At 45.8% G+C, this 19,320-nt stretch overlaps 1 protein-coding gene across 4 annotated transcripts in view; it reads left to right on the forward strand.

The window, feature by feature from the left end:
• BICDL1 (BICD family like cargo adaptor 1) overlaps positions 1-19,094 on the forward strand; it is a 67,501-nt gene extending 48,407 nt beyond the window's left edge. Inside the window, exons 8-11 of one of the 4 annotated variants that reach the window (XR_012155034.1) lie at positions 5,072-5,202; positions 7,629-7,749; positions 8,870-8,978; positions 16,549-16,631. Coding sequence is in view for 3 of the 4 variants with exons in the window: in XM_073312586.2 (XP_073168687.1) it covers positions 5,072-5,202; positions 7,629-7,749; positions 16,549-16,749 (453 nt within the window). In the remaining variant the exon portion in view is untranslated. Of the gene's footprint in view, positions 1-5,071; positions 5,203-7,628; positions 7,750-8,869; positions 9,306-16,548 lie in introns of those variants that run through there. The other 3 variants (XM_073312586.2, XM_073312587.2, XM_073312588.1) reach the window with 3 other exon arrangements.
• Positions 19,095-19,320: the final 226 nt, after the last annotated feature.

Raw genomic sequence — 19,320 nt, forward strand, 5'->3', positions numbered from 1 at the left:
GAGATTGGAACTGGAGTGGCAGGAGCCATGTATGCACCCTGTGCTGCCTCATCCGAGAGCATAAAGATGGGATGGCTGCAACCCTGTCTTGGTTCCCTCTTACTGGCTGTGGCAGCAAGACAGAACCCGGCAAGTATCCAACCCACTAAGTTGCAGCTCAATCTAAACACTTCTTCAAAGCCTTCCCAAACTGAGGAAAAGGAAGAGATCTCTCTTCCCAGCAGCATCCCCAGCCAGACCACTGATGCCTGAATACTGGGAAGGGCTAGATCCAGGGCTGAGCCATGTCCGTGCCTCATCTCACCACTAAATGGTCTCCACCCTTCGCTGCTAGATGCAGTGGTATCCAACGGCAATGGCATCAGCAAAGGCTGACTTTAAAACATTCCAGAAGTTCCTTGTGTGGCCTGCCGAGACTTTGGAGATCAAGACACTTGTCTCATAGTCACCCCATTGAGTTCCACTCTTTGCCCTCTGCCGCGCTCTTCAGGGATCCTTCTCATGAGAGCCAGCTACTAACAGAAGTGGCCTCTTTCCTTTGTGGCTCCGAGACGAAGCAGGATCTCAAGGCAAGGGGCTTCTACTCCCAGTATTTCCTCATTCTGAAAAAGAAAGGGGGTCTTGGTCTATCCTAGATCTGAGGAAACTGAACAAATACATATGTTGTCTTTGGTTCAGCATACTTCCATCATTCTGTCATTCTGTGCTTAAGACCGGTTCATGGCTCTCAACTTGTAGGATGCGTACTTCTTGTGGGTCAGATGTATGGCTTTGTGGAAGTACCTAAGATTCACAGTGGGGCCCAACCATTACAAATGCAAGGTTCTGCCCTTTGGACTCTCCACAACACCAGGAATATTAGCCAAATGCCTACCAGTGGTGGAAGAGCATTTAAGGAGGTAGGGAATCCATGTCCACCCGTACCTGGACGACTGGCTGAAGCACGTTCCAACATGAGATTTCTAAGTCTTGGAATACCTCCTTTCCCTATTCTCTTAAATGGGGCTCCTTGTGAACTATGAGACATTGTTTCTCATGCCACTGCAGATGAGTTCAGAGGAGCTTTAATTGACTCCAGGTTGGCAAGAGCCTACCTCAGACAGTGCATACATGTCTGAGACTTTTAGATTACATGTCAGTGTCCATGTACGTGCCACTTGCCAGACTTCACCTATGGCCCTTACAGTTGTGGCTGACATCTGTATACTTCCTGTCCAGACATCACAGGAAGCTGTTCAGTGCCTTGGGTCATGCAAGAGTTCTATTGGTGGCTAGACTTAGTGAACATAAGAAAAGGGGTGCTGTTTTCTGTCCTTTCCCTCATGATAATGCTTATCACGGACGCATTAAGGACAGGCTGGGGCACTTACCTGAACCACTGGCAGATGCAAGGCACGTGGTCTCGGCATGACTTGATCACCTGAATAATATCCAAGATCATGCAGGGTTAGGATTCAACTCTCATTTTGCTACAATATCTGCTTGTCGCACTCCAGTACACTCATAGCTGGTCTTCGCATGCCCTACAGTATCAAAATTCCTCAAAGGCCTCCCTTGCAGGGCTTGCCTTCCAGTCAAAGACCCAACTCCCATCTGGGACCTCAATGCCATCCTTCTAAAGCTTGTGGATACCCCCTTTGAATCACTATCAGAATGCTCTGTACACCACCTTAATATCAAGCCTGTCTTCTCTCTTGTGGCCATTTTCTCACCACAGAGAGTTAATGAACTCCGAGCCCTTATGGCCAGACTGCCTTACACACCCTTCCATAGGGACACGGTGGTACTGATACTATATCCCAAGTTCATCCCTACAGTGGTCTCAGAATTCCACCTAAACCAATGGATTGCTTGACTAGCCTTCTTCCCAAAGCCCCCTTCAGCGCCAGGAGAAAGGAAGCGCCTACTTAGACCTCTCTAGTGCTTTGTTCTATTACCTCATCAGAAGCAAGGCTTTCAGGCCATATTCAGCACATCAAAAGACTAAGCTATCTCATCACACAGGATCCACCTGCTAGCAAATGGCTGGCAAGCATCTCCCTCCAGACATCAAAGCACACTTCCGCAGAGTACAGCCGGCATCTTCCACCTGCATCAGGAACATGGTGATCTCCAAAATCTATAAGGCTACACAGAGCAACCCACAGACTTCATGCACTTGATAAGGCTGCCTGATGCCAAATTCAGGGAGTGGTACTTCAATCACTGTTTGACCAATACAGCTGAGACCCCTCACTCCCACCATTCAGGGAAGGTACTAGTGGCCAGTCATCTACAGTGGGATCCACGCTGACAACCTTGAAGAAGAAAGACTCACCATTCCCTAGTAACTGTGGTTCTTCAGGATGCTGTTGTTGTCAGTGCAAGTCCCGCAACCCATCCTCTGTTACCACTTTTCAGATTCCTCGGCAACACAGGAACTGAGTGGGGTCACAGCCACCCCACTCTTTATGCCCCGATATGGGAGCATGAGGCAGCACAGAGTGAATATGCTGCCCAGTGAACACTGCTATTCCAAAATAAACCCACTCTCTCACTGATCAGGCCCATGCACATCTACAGTGGGTCCGTGCTGACTGCTCAAAGTACCACAGTTTCCATAGGGTAAGTAACCACGTGGGAGAAACAATCAGAAAATCTTTGTTTAATGCTAAAGAAAATTGCTGAGCAGGTGAATGACTTCTCCATTCTACTCCCACCAAGTGGTGTGTTTTCTCCTGTACACCCCTCTGTACATCCACAGCTACCGATATCATTACAGGGACAGTGCCTTCTAACACACCTCTGGATATGTATAACAGGCATATTTACAGGGCTTGCCATGCAGTGCAATCTGTGAACAAAGGAACTGGTCAATTCTTATAGACTGTCCCATGCTGAAAGTCTGTTCCAACCTCTGCTTGGAAGCTCATCTGCTTTAGATGGATGAAATAGTGTGGGCTCCCCAGCCACCTGCTCTGAACTGTGTTCCTCTCCTAGGGGGGAAAAAACACTAATGCAATGTCTTACAGCTCATTTAGAACCTCTGACCACTGCCACTTGGAGGAAGGTACTGTATTGGGACTGTATAGCCCTCCCCTTCCTGGGAATAAGCATGGTGGCTTTCCCAATCAGGGCCAGTTGAACAAACACAAATGAGGAGCTTTCCCACTGTATAAATGGTTAATACACAGACATATCTTTGAAGGGTTCCCTAGTGCTTGTGTGGCAATCTCACAGGGAACAGCTCTTTCGTTCTTAGGAATATGCTAACACGGAGAAGATTCAAGTTAAAGCCAGAGCCTTTCCTAGGGATGAAAGAGGTGCTCCCAGCAATACTTCAGACAAAGTATTGGGTAGCTTCTCACAGTTAATTCCATTACAACCCACTACCTCATCTGTCAAAGCTGGGAGGTAATTGTCACATTCTGCTCAGCATTGGTGAGGCCTCAGCTGGAGTACTGTGTCCAGTTCTGAGTGCCACACTTTAAGACAGATGTGGATAAAATGGAGGAGAGTCCACAGGATAGCAACAAAAATGATAGGTAGGACAAGAAGTAATCAGCTTAATCTGCAGCCAGGGAGATTTAGGTTAGATATTAGGGAAAAAATCTAACTATAAGGGTAGTTAAGCTCAGGAATAGTCTTCCATGGGAGGTTGTGAAATCCCCACCACTGGAAATTTTTAAGAACAGGTCAAACAAACAACTCTCAGGGATGTTTACTTGGTTCTGCCTCAGCACACGGGGTGGACTAGATGACCCCTTGAGATCCCTTCCAGCCCTACCAGCCCTTCCAGCCCTGTGGTTCTGTATTCTTTACTGGGACATGGAGAGTCCAACACTGTGTAGGACTTCAGCCTAGTGAACATATCTCACCCCCTCCTGCAGCCTCCCAGAAAGACTTGCCAGCCAGTACTGTATTTTCACCTGTCATCACAACTCCATCTTCAGAAGCAGTTTCTCTGTGTACATTCATCTCCCACAATCTGTCCATACCCAGAAGCAGATCCATGGCAGATCCAGTGACAGTGGAAAAGTAAGTATCGATGTGGTGGATAACTTCTTAGCTGTCTTCCCACCACCAGTGAGGTTTAGAGAAGGGTAGTTTGCTGCATCTCAGGAAGATTTCCAAGGAGTTAGTGCAGTACGTTGGTAATGGAACTCCTGCATACAGCAGACCAAGAAACTAAATGCCTATGGAAGATTGCAGAGCTGCGATAGAGCGAGTCCCTCGTGATTTCATACGCTATTAATTCACTTTGGACTGGACTAAAGGGTAAATAGATTCTCAGATTATTAAATATTTTACATGTATTTTAAAGTCTAATTAAAATTCTGATGAGTGCCAGTAACTCCTTCCTTAGAGCTGAGTGGCCTTTTTCGCATCATCACTCTTGTATAGGTTTGTTTTTAACTGCTCACTGCTTCTAAAGAAAAGACAGTCAGGAAAAAAAAAATTTATTATTTTTTTAATCTTATTGCGGAGGGGCGGGGGACACTTGAAAATATATGAACCCAAGTGATGTCAAGGAAAGGTCAGAGACAAGAGTGCAGGCTGAAAGGATGTTGGATCAATAGAGGAGTCCCTTGGTGAGGAAGTAACATTTCGACAGTGAACCTTCAGTGGCTGCAATGCAGCTGAGATAGCGGGATCACAACCCATCTTCTTTATGGTGGATCATAGGCGCTGCAGTGGAGCAATGGCCTCTAACATTATCCATGGTGACCATTAAATGTAATGGGGTGGAGTCATTGCCATCTGATGGCGTTTGGTGGCCCATGTCAAGTGAGTTGGCAACGCATAGGCCTTTCAGGTAGGAGCCACCACTTCAGTTATGACCATTGTTGGCAGCCTCTGTAAAGGCAAAGGTTTGATGGGCCCGGAGACTGGAAACTCTCACCCTTACAAGGTGGTTCATTCAGATCAGAGCTGAGGCACATGTCTAGTAGAGGCCAGTTACTGCTCATGCTAACTGCTGTGTGATGAGAGGACTTCTCTCTTCAAGGATGCCAGTTGGGCGCCTTCCACCCATACTAATTATTACCCTGAGAGGAGAAATGTTTGACAGTGCTCTTCCTGTTCCTGACAGGTGACGCTGCTGAGTGTGGAGATGACTGCACTGAAAGAGGAAAGGGACAGGCTCCGAGGGTCAGCTGAAGATAAGGAGACAAACGAACGGCTTCTGAAGGCCATCAGGGATCGAGATGAAGCCATTGCCAAGTAACTAGAATTCTATCGAAGAACAGAGAAGAGTTTGGGTTGTGGTCTCAGAATTTACCCACCAGTTTGTTCAAAGGAGACACTTTGGGGGCAGCTTTGTTGCCAGGCTGCTGCCAGTAAAGTGGTAGATCTTCCCACTTCTGAGTGCTGAGGAGTCCTGCTAAGTGCCTGTGACCGGGGTTCTGATCCCGGGAAGTTCCTGGAACCAGCAGTTCTGCTCTCATTTAAAAGAAACTCCATAAATTCTATTTTCATCAAGTTTGGGGGACAGATCTTTTCATCAAGCCAAGAGATGGCTATTGCCCCATTTGGGAAGGGAATACAAATATTGGAACTGGTCCCTTCCTCCTCCTCCTCCTCCTATTCTCTTTTGCTCTTCCAGCCTCCCTTCCAATTCCTCTGTGTAACTCTGCTACTGCACCTTCTCTAACCTATTCCATAGCTCTTCCAGCCCCCCTCTTCCATTTTGCTCTGGTGCCTCTGTGAATCTCTGTTACTGCAATCCTCTGGTCCTTTAATTATGCTTCTCCTCTATCCTGTTCCTCTGCCCTTAGCCTCTGTGCTCCACCTCCTCTCTGCTCTCCCTTTCTCCTGCTTTACTTTCTCTGTGCAACCCTGTTAGTGCATCCTGCTGTCCTTCCCCTCCTATGACTTCGATCCCGTCTTTTATGCCACGTTTTTTCATTTTTTTACCTCCCCAGTCTGCCCCTTCCCTCCCCATCTTTGCTGGCTCAGTTTTAGGCAGCCTGAGGGAGGAACATGAAGTTCAGAACACCAGGCTCTGGAGGAAGGGAAAGAAGGGCAAAAGCACTTGTATTCTGCTTATTCTAGATTAGAGGAGACTCTCTAACCTCCGGTGAAATGAGACAAGACGGAACACAATGCAGCCCACTTCCTTACAGCAATGCCTAATCCTTGCTGGGTTGGCAAGAGGAGAAAAGCACACAAAAACATGCGTGTATATGAGGAGGGAGGGGACATAAGCAAGCATACAGAATGGCTCATTTTGTTTTTTAAATTATACGATCTGTCAAGTGTTTTTTACAGTGTCCCAAAGGATACCAAATCCCTTCAGAATGCCATTGTAACAGCTCCATCTGTTGGCAGAAGTAGGGAATATCCCTGCTGCTGATTCGTGCAAAAGGCTTGCTTTGACATTTAATAGCAGTATGGGTTGCCAGTTCTGCTGTCTCTATGGCAACTATGCCACTTGGGGGATGCATAAATTCTACTGTTAATATCTAGCAGTGATGGGCTGTTTTACAATAGAAGCCTATTTTTCTGAAACACTCAGACCTGGGGCCTTTCACTGGAGGTCTGCAGATTTTTTGCTGTTCAGGTGACCCTAGTAGTTCACGTGGGACAAGCCATTAATATTTATGGTGTGTGGAACTGGGTGTGAGAGATATTACTGGAGAGAGGGTGTACAGTGACTGTGGCTGATTGATTGCAGACAAGGGAAGGGTGGGATGGTGCTTTAGGTGAGAGTGTTTGTGCTTGCACATACAGATATAAAAAACAGCAAAAGGCACATCCCAAGCACCAGGGTAACATCCCCTGCCAAACTTCAAAACCCTGCTCCAAAGGCTGGAGGTATTGGACCATCTCAGTGGAGCAGTTGGAAGATTATTATTAACATGGACAAAGTGTATTTCCCTCTTATCTCAGGCCATTTTTGCTGAAACTTTCTAAAACAATTCAGCCTCAGGCAGACACCCAGCATGGAAAATTTCAGACTGAACTGTTAATTTGGCAAAGTTATAAGCAACTGAGAACCGTGTTTTAATGGGAGGTGTTGAGCGTCGTTAAGTATAGGTGGTGCTACCAACTCTGCCTATAACATAAAAACTAATTCCCAGACCACTCTTCTGCAGAAAAGCAGGGGAAAGTTGTTATTCCAGGGTAGCGGATGAATCAGATGTGGTTGATACAAATATCAGAACAAACTTGCATCTAAAATTAGCAGCCAGGATATTCCCTACCAGTTTATATTGTTTCTTGGGCATATGAGGCACAGGAAATGGTTGAATAAAGACTTACAAGTATAAACTGTTTGGGCCAGGGTCTTAACACTGGACGCCTACACAACAATTTATCAGAGTATGTCCCACTTTCCATTCCCCCTCTACAGAGAAGTATTCTCCATATGATAAGGGCTCTGCTCACCTGGTGGCTTACTGAACTGGTCCCTTCTACAGGATCCATCTCCTTTTCATTGTCCCAGTAGAAGCTGGAGCTAGTCACCCACTGAATATTCAGAGTCCTTTGGCAGATCTGATGCCAGGTTCCATATCCTGATTTTGTTGAATGTGCTGAATGGAAATCAGTGAAAACTGGTGAGGTGGTTCTGAAGACCTGCAGGAATTGATTTAGATAAAATTGAATTGTGCTCTGAGATTGTCCATGTCTCTCTTTTTTTCCCCCAGGAAGAATGCAGTGGAAATGGAACTAGCCAAGTGCAAGATCGACATGATGTCTCTGAACAGTCAGCTGCTGGATGCTATTCAACAGAAACTGAACCTCTCGCAGCAGCTTGAGGCATGGCAGGTAGGTGATGCCCAACATCAGTACAAAGCATTGGTGGAAGCACTTACAGATCATTGGCTCAAGGTGAGGGGGTATACTGGTTGACGAAGTGAAAGTTCCACAGGCTGACTCATTCTTGTCTGTAAGCTCATGTCACACTTAAAGCTGGAATATATCTGGAATACAAAAGTTGTTGTTTCTCAAGTAATAAAACACTAATGTGAAGGGCACAAGTCCCTGAGAGCCCCAGGGTTAAAGCAGGGGAGTGATCTCTGGACTTGGACCCTTGCAGACAGTGGCTGTTACAGTATACTATAAAGAAACAACTATTTAATATGGGGATAGAACAACTAAAGGAACCAACTCTAATTTCACAGCTGCCCATAACCCTGGTGACAGGTACATCTCTTTTTCAAAACTCAGTCCTTCTTTCTAACAGCTGTGACCCGGCTCGGCCTCTGGGATGTGGATATGGAAAAGTTTTGCTGTACAGGGACAAAGGTTCCTTACTCTAGATTTCCTATGTCCATAGGTCAGAGACATTGACCATCTCAGATCAGATTACTATCTGAACAACATGCTGACTGAAGACACTCACGTGTAGCAGGACTAAATCTTCTAAAAACTTCAGTCAGTCTTCTGTGCCTCCTTTTCAGATAGGGAACAGAGGCAAGGAAGCCATTACTGATCATTTGGGGTCTACCATTTCAGGACACAGATGTAAATGCTTTCTTTTCCATCAGAAAATCTAGCTAGATGGAAAGGTGAAAGCTCAGTCCCACTCCAAATTATAGGTAAAATGGCTAACCTGGGTTCTTCCAGTTTGGGAGCCACTAGTACCAAAGTCACACAAAGCCAGAGATCGCTTGAGAGAAATAAGAGACAGTAGTTATTAATTTGGACAAATAATATGGAGGGAGGGATGTGTGAAAAAAGATACAAACAAATGGAAGGAGAGACAAGGACCAAGGCAGAGAGACAGAGATTGCTCAATCCCTGATTTGTTATAGCTTGTTACAGAATGTGTAAAATGATGACTGCACTGACTATCCAACCTGACCAGTAGAAACCTCTCCCATGCAACCTTTCTCCTATTGTAACTCCATTGTGTTTTCGTTTCTCTTTTTTCTCCTGCTTACAGTTTGCTTCCTCAGGGCTTTTTACTATCTGGCTCCTTTGGTTTCTGATCTAGTGGCCTTTCTCAGTTCCCGTACCAACAGCTTTAGTCGTACACCCCTCCTGCCTTTGAGGTGAGCTCCCACGCTCCATCCCACCCACCTCATTCACTCTCCCATCACATCCAAGTCCAGTGTTGCTTCATTCTCTGCTGTGAGGAAAGTGTGCTTCACAGACTACACTAGCCTCTGTTCCATTCACTACTTTCATTACACGTGGCATCCTCCATGATCATTTCCACACAGTGAAAGGTGCCCATTGGAATTCACTGTCTGTCTCCTATAGCTGTTTCCTTTTAACACCTGTTTTCCTCTCCAAAGCTAGGGTATGAATCTGTATCCACGGAAGCTAGTGGCAGGTTTCAGAGTAACAGCCGTGTTCGTCTGTATCCACAAAAAGAAAAGGAGGACTTGTGGCACCTTAGAGACTAACAAATTTCTTTGAGCATCAGCTTTCATGCATCCGATAAAGTGAGCTGTAGCTCACAAAAGCTGATGCTCAAATAAATTTTAGTCTCTAAGGTGCCACAAGTCCTCCTTTTCTTTTTGAAGCTAGTGGGAGTCTTGTCATTGGCTTGAACAGGTCTATAAGGGTAAAATTCTACCATCACTTACACCTGCACAACTCACTGACTTAAGTGAGGTTGCACAGGTAAACTGATGGCAAATGTCTCTTGGCATGTGCACAAATCTTATTAAACAGGTGAGATGAGCTGTTCCTTTCTGAGGAATGAATGGAAAGGTCCGGTCTATTTTAGGGAAGCTAATAGAGTCTGTCTGGGAAATAGTATTTTCTGAAGAGTATGTTGTCATTTGTGTCCAATCCGGAAGTCCTTCTCCTTTGAAACCTTCACTGGGTTTGATGTGTGTTGGGACAACTGGCTGTGAACAAGAAAACATAACAGGTAATTACTATTTTAAATCATCAGAATTATTATAGCTCCTGGTGTAATTCCATTGACTTCAGGAGTTACATCAGGCATGAATTTGGCCTATAAAACGGAGTTAATTTTGTTGAATAATAATGAACGAGAACAAACAGCCTTTGAAAAGTTTTGTATAACCAAAACATTGCGTCATGGTAAGGGTTTTAAAGTTAAAGCAAAACCTTTTTACATCGTAGGGCCAGCTTTGCTCTCAGTTATGCCAGAGTAAACCCAGAACTGGTCCACAGAGACTCACAGTAGTGTAACTGAGCACAATTTGGCCCTTTAGCATGTAAAACCTTTTGCCAAGAAAAGCCATTTCAGGCACTGCGCTCTCTCTCTTCAGATCAGAACGTAGAAACTAGCTTTCCATGCCACGACAACACTCACAAATCTGACACTGAAGCAGTCATTTGGGAAGCCAATCCAATGTTAGTGACAGCTGGGCAAGGACTCAAACTTTAAAACCATAACATTGCCCACTCAGGCTAAGTCTACACTATAAAGCTTATGCTGGCATAGCAATGTCGACATAGCCCCTTAGTGTAGACACAACCTACGCCAACAGGCGTTTTTCTGCCAGTGTAAGAACATTCTCTCTCCAAACAACATTACGTGTGCTCACAGAAGTACTCTTCGGTTGGCATAGCTGTGGCTACACTGGGAGTTTAGTCCGCATTCATGCCCCTGACCGACACAGCTCTGCCAATGTAAGTTTTAAGTGTAGATCAAGCCTGAGAATGAGGGAAACTGCTTTTCTCTCCCTCTAGGCTGAGAGCACACATCACACTCATCTAATTGCATGCACAAAATTTAGAAGATACATTAAAAAAAAATCCTATTCCATGGATGTTAACAGGGAATCGCCTTGATGGGATGACACAGTAGCTAACTTACCTCCGTTTTTAGTAGTGGAGGATGCTGGATTGGTAGCTCTTGCAACTGAAACCTTCTGGCTATTCACAGAACAGGTTTGGATAGAGCAAACTCCTGGACGTTGCCCGGCCAGTGCACCCCAGTCCTGCCCTGGAGGGATCCTCTCTAGAGTTGAAGGGAGTTCAGTCTCCATGATCCATTCAGTCCTTGTCATCTCTAAAATGGCCAAGGTGATGGTTGGTTTAGAGCTGGAGTATCTACCCAGTAAGGCCTGGACTGAGACTTATTTTACACAGACCACCAAACGGGCTCTAGATGATAACAGCTACTGACCTGGGAGACAAAAAATCACTGCTTTTCACCGAGAACTGAGAAACCCCCTAGGTACAGACCCAAACTCACAAAGACTAAGGGCTTGTCTACCCTGGCACTTTACAGCGCTGCACATTTCTCACTCTGGGGTGTGAAAAAACACCCCCCTGAGCGCAGCAAGTTTCCGCATTGTAAAGCGCCAGGGTGCCCCAGTGCTGGGAGCTACGTCCCTCGTGGAGGCGGTTTTTTTCTAGCACTGGGAGAGCTCTCCCCCAGCGCTGGGCTGTGATTACACAGCCACGTTAAAGCTGAAGACATGCCCTATGTCAAGTGAACTTGAACTCCCCACACTAGTCGATAGAAGTCTTTCAAAAGCTACGTGGAAAAACTGGACTATTCAAGGTGTCCCTGCCTCTGGTAAGGACCATGAGCCCATTCTCCCTTTGTGCAGTCATTTAAATTTGTGCAAAGTGAGTATTAAGTTCCACCCCCCATTGTGAGTGGCGATTTCTGATTGGGTAGTGTTTTGTACCCAGTCTGCATGCATGTGACTACAAAAGGTGGAAGGCAGTGGGATTCGGGCCTGGTATGCCCATACTAGACATTCTTGCTGCTAATAGCTAAAAATGCATTCAGTGTCATTCACCTGCCTAGAAGAGTAATTGAAATAAAAATTGGGGTTGTTTTTTTTAATTTGTAGTCCTATCTTTTGACTGATGACAGTACAACAGATCCCAAAGGCTGCAGATAAGGCTATATGGACATCCCTCGTTACTCCTGGAACTTGGACTCTTAGTTACCACGTGTAGTGCTTTGCTAAATTGTAGTTTTATAAACAGGCGTTTGCTGTTTTGTATTTCATAGCATATAATGTCAAACAGCAGAAATATAGTGGGACCAATCCTGCTCCCATTGACTTTAGTGGGAGCAGAATGTGGCCCACTACAGAAGATTAGATCAGAAATGGAACTCCACATGTAAAAAATATATATATTACTATATTGCAGTAAGTTTTTGCCAAGCCTCCTGATTTACTGAACCAGAAAAGAAGATTAGAGGTAGATTTTTTTTAAAAAAAGAGTCATTCATGTCTGATAACCATCTAATATAAATGAAGTTTAAGTATTTTGGGGGTGGTGTTGGATTTTTTTCCCAAGACCCCAAGTATTTTTAGAAAATTAAATTAACGCTCCCACTACTCTAGCTGTGTTTAATTCATAATTGTATCTTGGTGCTGGTGAGGTGTCCAAAGTACTATAGTTTTGCTCTCTTAGTCTCTATTTTAACCAACGGCCCTTGACAAAAATAGCCATGTATCGTAGCTTCCTAGAGCTGGGGAGAGCTTATTTACAGTATGTACATTTATACAGATACATGCATTCAACCAAGATAAACCATTCTCATCTCAGCTTGGGTATGGAAACAGCAGATCTTAGTAGAATTAAATATTCCAGTTGGTCTTTTATTCATACATTGCTGCACAGGAGAACCCAGGATCTGCCACTGAACACATATCATGGGAAAGTATCAGACTGGTGAGACTAAGTGCCATTTCTTACACTATGGGTCACTAGAAATTTTCACTGAATTTGACCTGTGCCTACCATTATCTGAATAAGGAGCAGCAGTGGTGCCCCCAAAAGCAAACGGGGAAAAATTTAGATGCTGAAAGGAGCTTTTGTGTTGCTTATTCAAATAGAGATGCAACAGCTTCCCTTTAACTTTCACTATTAAATAAGACATGCCTGGCTGTTGGAAACCTGCATGAAACCCCAGTAGAGTGGGAGAAGCCCACAACACCTGAGCTGAAAGAAACCTGGGGCCTGATTCTCTGGTGCCTTCCATGATGTGAAGTCTTTTACTCCCTTGCAAGCTGGCTCTGAAATGTTACCACTGGCAGGAGGGAGAGCAGAATTCTGCTATAGTAGCATGTTACAGCCACTTTGCGCAGGTGTAAGTGACTCCACCAGGTGAAAGGCAGCAATGAATCAGCCTCTTGAGCTCTAAGACAACCAAATGCAGCTGTCCAACAATGCTGAGGTGAACAACTGTCATGACTGCATTAGGCCAACGCCATTAATGATGTGTTTATGAGAGCTAGTCAATGGAATAGCTTGTTTGGATAATAGCGTGTCTAACTAGGTTTGATGGTTAGCGTTGATAAAGGCTTGTGCTTTCCCCGAGGCTTGTCTCTAGCAGTGGGATGATATTGTCCTGGCGCAGTGTTCTAGTCCGTAGACATCCGCCCAAAACCATACGTGTTCTTTGTAACAATGTACTCTAAAAATGGAGGCTCCACCTCAGCTAATCAGAATACACAAGCACTGTCAAATTATCCCTTTATACTTTGGTTTACTGAATGAAACTGATACATCACTGCTCCCTCCACCCAGTTTCTCCTCTCCACTCCATCCCTGTGTATCCCTTGCTGCAAACTACTAGGAGCCACAGCTTGCTGAGGTCTAATGCCAGCTCAGACATGGCCTCTCGGTGTGAGCCAGGGCAAGTCACTGAACTTCTGACCTACCTCTTGTTGTCTAGTCAGCTCCCTCAAGATGTAATGTCTCCTGGGACAGGCTTTTAAAGGGCTCTCTATCCAGCCTCCCTATTTTTATCCTTTGCTCTGCATTATATATAATGGTCTGCCACAGTTAAATGAGGACACAGAGCTGCCAGTGAGATGGCTAAGTGCCTTCCTCATCTGCATGGGGGAAGATGCCCTTTGAAATGCTGGGTGTATAAGCCCAAAGGATGTTAAGCTGCTGGAGTGAATAATGAAGTTCAGCTTGACCCCTTCCCCCTTCACTTTCTTCCATCACTGCCCCCTTTTTTCCAGCCCTGATTTAAAAAACTATGAACTCTTCCGTCTGTCCTTGCTTCAGGCCCCCTAACGGCCCTGTCCCTCTTCCTGCTACTTCCAGCTCACTGCATCTGCTTCCTAAGGAGCTCAGATAACAGGGCTGGGCTTTGGGCAAGTACATCACAAGGGATGTCAGTCCATCCACCTCCAGATATCGGGTGACTAGGCCACAAGGGGCAATTCTCCCCCTTCTCCCACACACCAAGATCAAGCATTACTGATGACCAGGCGTGGTGTTTTATGTGCTTGTTGGAAGTTGACCATCTGCCTCTAAACCATCAGAAACGTAGGGCAGAGGCAACCTAGTGGACAAACTGGAACTGCTTGTGTTCCAGTACGACAATGCTAGGTTAATTTATATTTCTAAAACGGGCCTGAAAACAGAGTTAGGAAGGGGTGGAGAGGGAAATATTTTGGGGTCAGAACGAATCTAAAATGCACATTGCTATATTACGTGTACTAGAATAGTTAGAAAGGCAGGTATTTTCCCTCCTGAAAACAAGCTAATCTCTTCAGGATAAATTATTCAATTTCCCCACTCCTGGTGACTAACCAGATCACCTTGTAAAGTGAGACATCACTTCCTATTACCCTGTAAATAATGGGCTTAATTTAAGACACTGTAAAAGTGAACGGTGCCATAAGTGTCTGCAGGCTGTTTACATGATTCCCAGGAGCCCAGTGCCTTCACTGCATCACTGACGGTGTTCCACATCTCTGGAGCCCTGAACATACCAAATCAGAGCTGGCATTTGAGCTGTGATGGTGGGTGATGGAGCATGTGCCATCTGTGTCCTCTGGCATTTGATGGTCGTCCATAGCAACCAAGCTCCAGTAGAGTGTTATGCTGCATAGAATGTGTGTGGGTTGGAAATTGCCATCTTCTGGACTCACGCAACCCTGAGTCTGATTAGTGCCGAATCTTTGTTCAACTATGTAGCCATCTGGCTAGAAAGTCATTCTGCATAATCAGACCCCACCACTCAGGGGGTTTCATCTAAACAGTAGGTTTTGACAGCCGTGAGGAGTTCATCAGCCACCGCAGCCAGGTGGCTATTTCCTCATTCCGGGATTAGCCCAGCAGAGCCTGAATTCAGGTGTTGCAAAAATAGGACTTTTAGCGTGAGGGTGCCTAATGGTGCCGGCTGGAGTGAGAGAGCAGCTATCAGAACGCAGAGGCCTCGTTCAGAAGACAGATGTGAAAGCTCAACCCTGACTGTCCTGGCTTTTCAGAATGTCATTCCCATGAGTGATGGGTAGCTGTTAGTCTGTTCTAAATTCAAAACAAAACACAAACAAATACCTTCTGCAGGATGTGGGGCTGAGTCAGCTGAGGTGCAGTAGGAGACAGGTACGAACAGAATACTTGCTCTGAGAATGGCAGATTACATCACCACTCAGACTCCATTTCCCCATCCGTGAACTGGGAATTCTGACTGTACCTGCTTCCAGCGAGGTGTCTATGTGAGGAACTGGTGTTTGCACAACTCTTTGAACATCGGAAGTGCTGTGTATTTGTATTGCTGTGTTCAACTAGTCAGAGCCTCAAGTTCTATTGACCCCCATGGACACTGCAAGGGTGAGCAACCTCCTTGAGAGGCAAGGAGCCTCGTCATTTGGGCTGATTTGACATACTTGAAATTTCACACAAGATGGTAATTCTGATCCTGTTTTCTTGCGAAACATGTACAAGATGGTCTCCTGCTTGCATACGACATTAGGGCCAAATGGAGCAGAACTGGGTTTGGGGTTATTAAACTTCGATTTCCCTGTTGTCAAGTCATGTCTTGCTGGATGATGTTAGAGTTGGCTGTTGACTAGAATCCTTTTGCAAATGGCAATCCTGTTGATTACAATGCTGTGAAAGTTACTTAGGGGAAGGAAGGTTTCTTATACTTTAAAAGTGTTGGATGATCCAGTGGCGAATTATAACCTCCTGCTGATCAGGCAACTGCCGATGGTCTGTGCCATGTTATTTGAAAACTGATCGGAAACAAAGTCACCATAATACTCCTCAGTAAATTGTACTAATGCCACATAACTCATCCGTAGCACACCCCATGACAGTAGTTTCTCTTTGATTATCAAAAAAAACCTTACCTCCTTAGTTCCCTCTTGAAGAGGTTCTCATGTATGTGGTCACCCTCACCACGTCTCTGTCACCTGGCCTGCCTACTCTTCAGTACAGAGCTACTCTAGGTTCAGTACTACAGTCCTGTCCCTTCCTGGACTCTGCTTCAGTCACATGCCTCAGCTGTGCAGCTTTCTGGACAGAGAGAGGGGAGATGACAGCCAGCCAGCTTTGAAAAGACAAGCCAGGGACCTTGGAGAAGGGTACCAGAAGCGATGCGCCATTTCACGGGCATCAGCAAAACCCTGGAAAACAGCCACCCCTTAAACTACATTAAACTGTGAATGGCCTGATTTCCATTTTAATAATGGTGGGGCAAAAGGTAAACTTCTTGTCTCTTTATGGGCTGGTGCTTGAGGAGCAGCCAGCGATGTTGATGAAGGCTCATGCTGTGTGGTTAAATGAGGTCCTTGTACCCTCCACCCTTCCTCCTTTCATCATGGCCATTCTATAATCCCATTTTAGCCCTGTCCATGAGTAAATTCTGCTGACACCCTGGCTGTGCTTCTGACTGAGCATCCCTTTTCCCTTCTATTACAGGATGACATGCACAGGGTCATTGACCAGCAGCTGATGGACAAACATCTGAAGGAATGGAGCCAGCCTGCTTATTCCTTCTCCAATGGCTACAGAGCAAAGCGGTATGCAAGACCCTCCCCCGTGTTCAGGCCGGAGCAGCAGGGGGATGAGCCCATTGGGGCAGAAAGGAACCGTCTCTTTTCCTTTTTCAAGAAAAATTAATTTGAAAGGAGAAATATTTCCAATTATTCCTGCTTAGAGCTGGGGGCAACTGCTCAGCTTCCTAATGGACCTGAATCTGATCCAAAAGGAAAAACACAAAGGGTGAAGGAATTAACCCTTGAGACTGCACTATTTACAATCCACCTGGTCTGAACAAAATGTTTACATGAATTGGAGATTTGCAGTTTGACAATGTGATACCAACTGAGAGCAACTTTTCTTATTCCTTAAGCAAAGTGATAAACTTCAGGGTACGTTTTAGGCGTTTTGACACAGGCCCCTCAGTTTCTGCTGTGAAGAATAATCCAATTGTCTTAAACTCATTCTCTCATGCTGGAGAAGGAAATAAGCAACCCCAGGACAAGGCAATACAGGGGACTGACTACTGGCATCACAGGGGACTGACTACTGGCATCACAGTAAGAGCAGGGGAAAGGAGTGGCCTTCATACAACCTCCAGTCCTGGCAGCTGGGCTGTCCTGCAGATTACACAGGCTGTAGTTGCATTGGTCCTGGAAACGTAACATGTTTACATGGCTGTAGCTTACTCTATGGGGGAAGTCCTTATTGTCCTCTGCATATGACTGGAAGTCTTTATTCCCCCTGGTGCTCTCCATAGCTACTCCTACTGCATCAGGAATCCAGATCCCTTCCAGCTCTAGCAGATTTACAACTGCACTATGCTAAAAGGTGAATCTAGCTCCCTGTTGGTCAGTTCCAGACACGCCCCCCGCCCCCAAGTATTGAGGATTTGATCATCGGGGAGGCTGAGCACCTACAACTCAACATGCAGTGAATGGGAGTTGTGAATGTTCAGTACTCCTCATGTACCAACTCTTCCCTTAGCCTTAAGTCTGGCTGGGGAAGTTCAGTGTAGCTCAGCCTTCGGGCTAAAGGCCTTGTGCATCTTCCTAGTGAAATCAATAGCCAAAAATCTGAGTCACTTCAATAGGAATAAGGACTGGGCTCCAATGACCTGCCATCTCAAAGTCCCGAGCACCTAAAACTGATGGATTTGAATAGGAATGGGTTGTTGTGTGTCTGAAAATCAGGTCCTAGGTGTAGCTCTTCCACTGCTCAGCATTGCTGCAGTAGCTTCAGTTATAGGGCTGATCTTCAGGGCCAACCGTAGCTCCTGTGTATATGTTTTCTGCTACTCAGGCCTTGATGGTAGAAGTTTGGATCCCCTTATGCTCAGTGTCGCTGTAGACCCTCCCTTGTAGTGAGAAGGCTTTGATCAGCCTGGTGTGAGGAGTATGGTCATGCTGCTACTCTACATACACGCACACACTTTGGTGCTAGAAGTCCTGCAGCATGTAGGAGATTAGTAGTAGGGTTGGTACCTTCTGCAGGCCATATAAGTACCACTTAGAGCTCTTCCTTTAAAATTACTTTCCCACCAATGAAATAAGCATTTCCCCGTTAGAGAAAGCTGACGCTAGCATGTTTAAGCAACAGCCTGTTCCAGAAGGATTTTATGCTGCTGTCACCTTTTCATTTCCCAATTGCCGGTCTCCTACAGTCCTCTCCAAGCTGCGTACGCAGCACGTGTGTGGGTGAGGAGGGGAAATGTATAGCCATGAGGGAGCGTATATGCGCCATCCTAAGGAAAGGGGCTTAAGTTATGCAATGAAGATGCAGTGATAAGAAAGGTGCCTTTTGTTGCATGTTCACTGGGAGGGGAGAGTGGACGTGGGTCACAGGTGCTTAGGCTAGTGATCGAAATTCACAGCATGGCTCTTCGTTTAAGGAAGAAGCTAGTCCTTAATCTCTTTGCAATATTTTTTTTCCAGTAGGAAGGTTGAGAGAGGAAAGCAAGCATATTTCGAGCTGATGGTTGGGCATGGGAACTATTCAGCCCAGAACACGGGAAGGACAGAGCTTATGAACCAGGGACCAGGTCAGAGGAAATTGTCCTTATGCTGAGCTGCTGTTGCTCAACTGCAACAAAACTAGCTTAACACCAGATAGATACTGTTTTATGCATCAGTACAATGTCTCAGCAAGATGTTCCCAAAGTGTCACGTAGTTAATGCTCTGCTTTAAGTGTCCTAAATGTTTCATCGTCCCTTAAACCAGTGGTGGGCAACCTGCGGCCTGTGGGTGGCCCATCAGGGTAATCCACTGGGGGGGCCATGAGACAGTTTGTTTACACTGACCATCTGCAGGCACAGCTGTCCGCACCTCCTAGTGGCAGCGGTTCGCTGTTCTGGGCCAATGGGAGCTGTGGGAAGCGGCAGCCAGCACCTCCCTGCGGCCTGTGCTGTTTCCCACAGCTCCTATTGGCCAGGAACGGTGAACCGTGGCCACTGGGAGCTGCGGGCAGTCAGTGTAAACAAAAAGAAAAGGAGTACTTGTGGCACCTTTGGTTAGTCTCTAAGGTGGCACAAGTACTCCTTTTCTTTTTGCGAATACAGACTAACACGGCTGTTACTCTGAAACCTGTCAGTGTAAACAAAGTGTCTCTCAGCCTGCCAGCGGATTACCCGGACAGGCTGCATGCGGCCTACAGGCCACAGGTTGCCCACCACTGCCTTAAACTGTCCTTGAGCACTCACCATCATAGACAGC

The sequence above is a fragment of the Lepidochelys kempii genome, chromosome 15 (genome assembly GCF_965140285.1).
Source record: "Lepidochelys kempii isolate rLepKem1 chromosome 15, rLepKem1.hap1, whole genome shotgun sequence".
Lineage (NCBI taxonomy): Eukaryota > Metazoa > Chordata > Testudines > Cheloniidae > Lepidochelys > Lepidochelys kempii.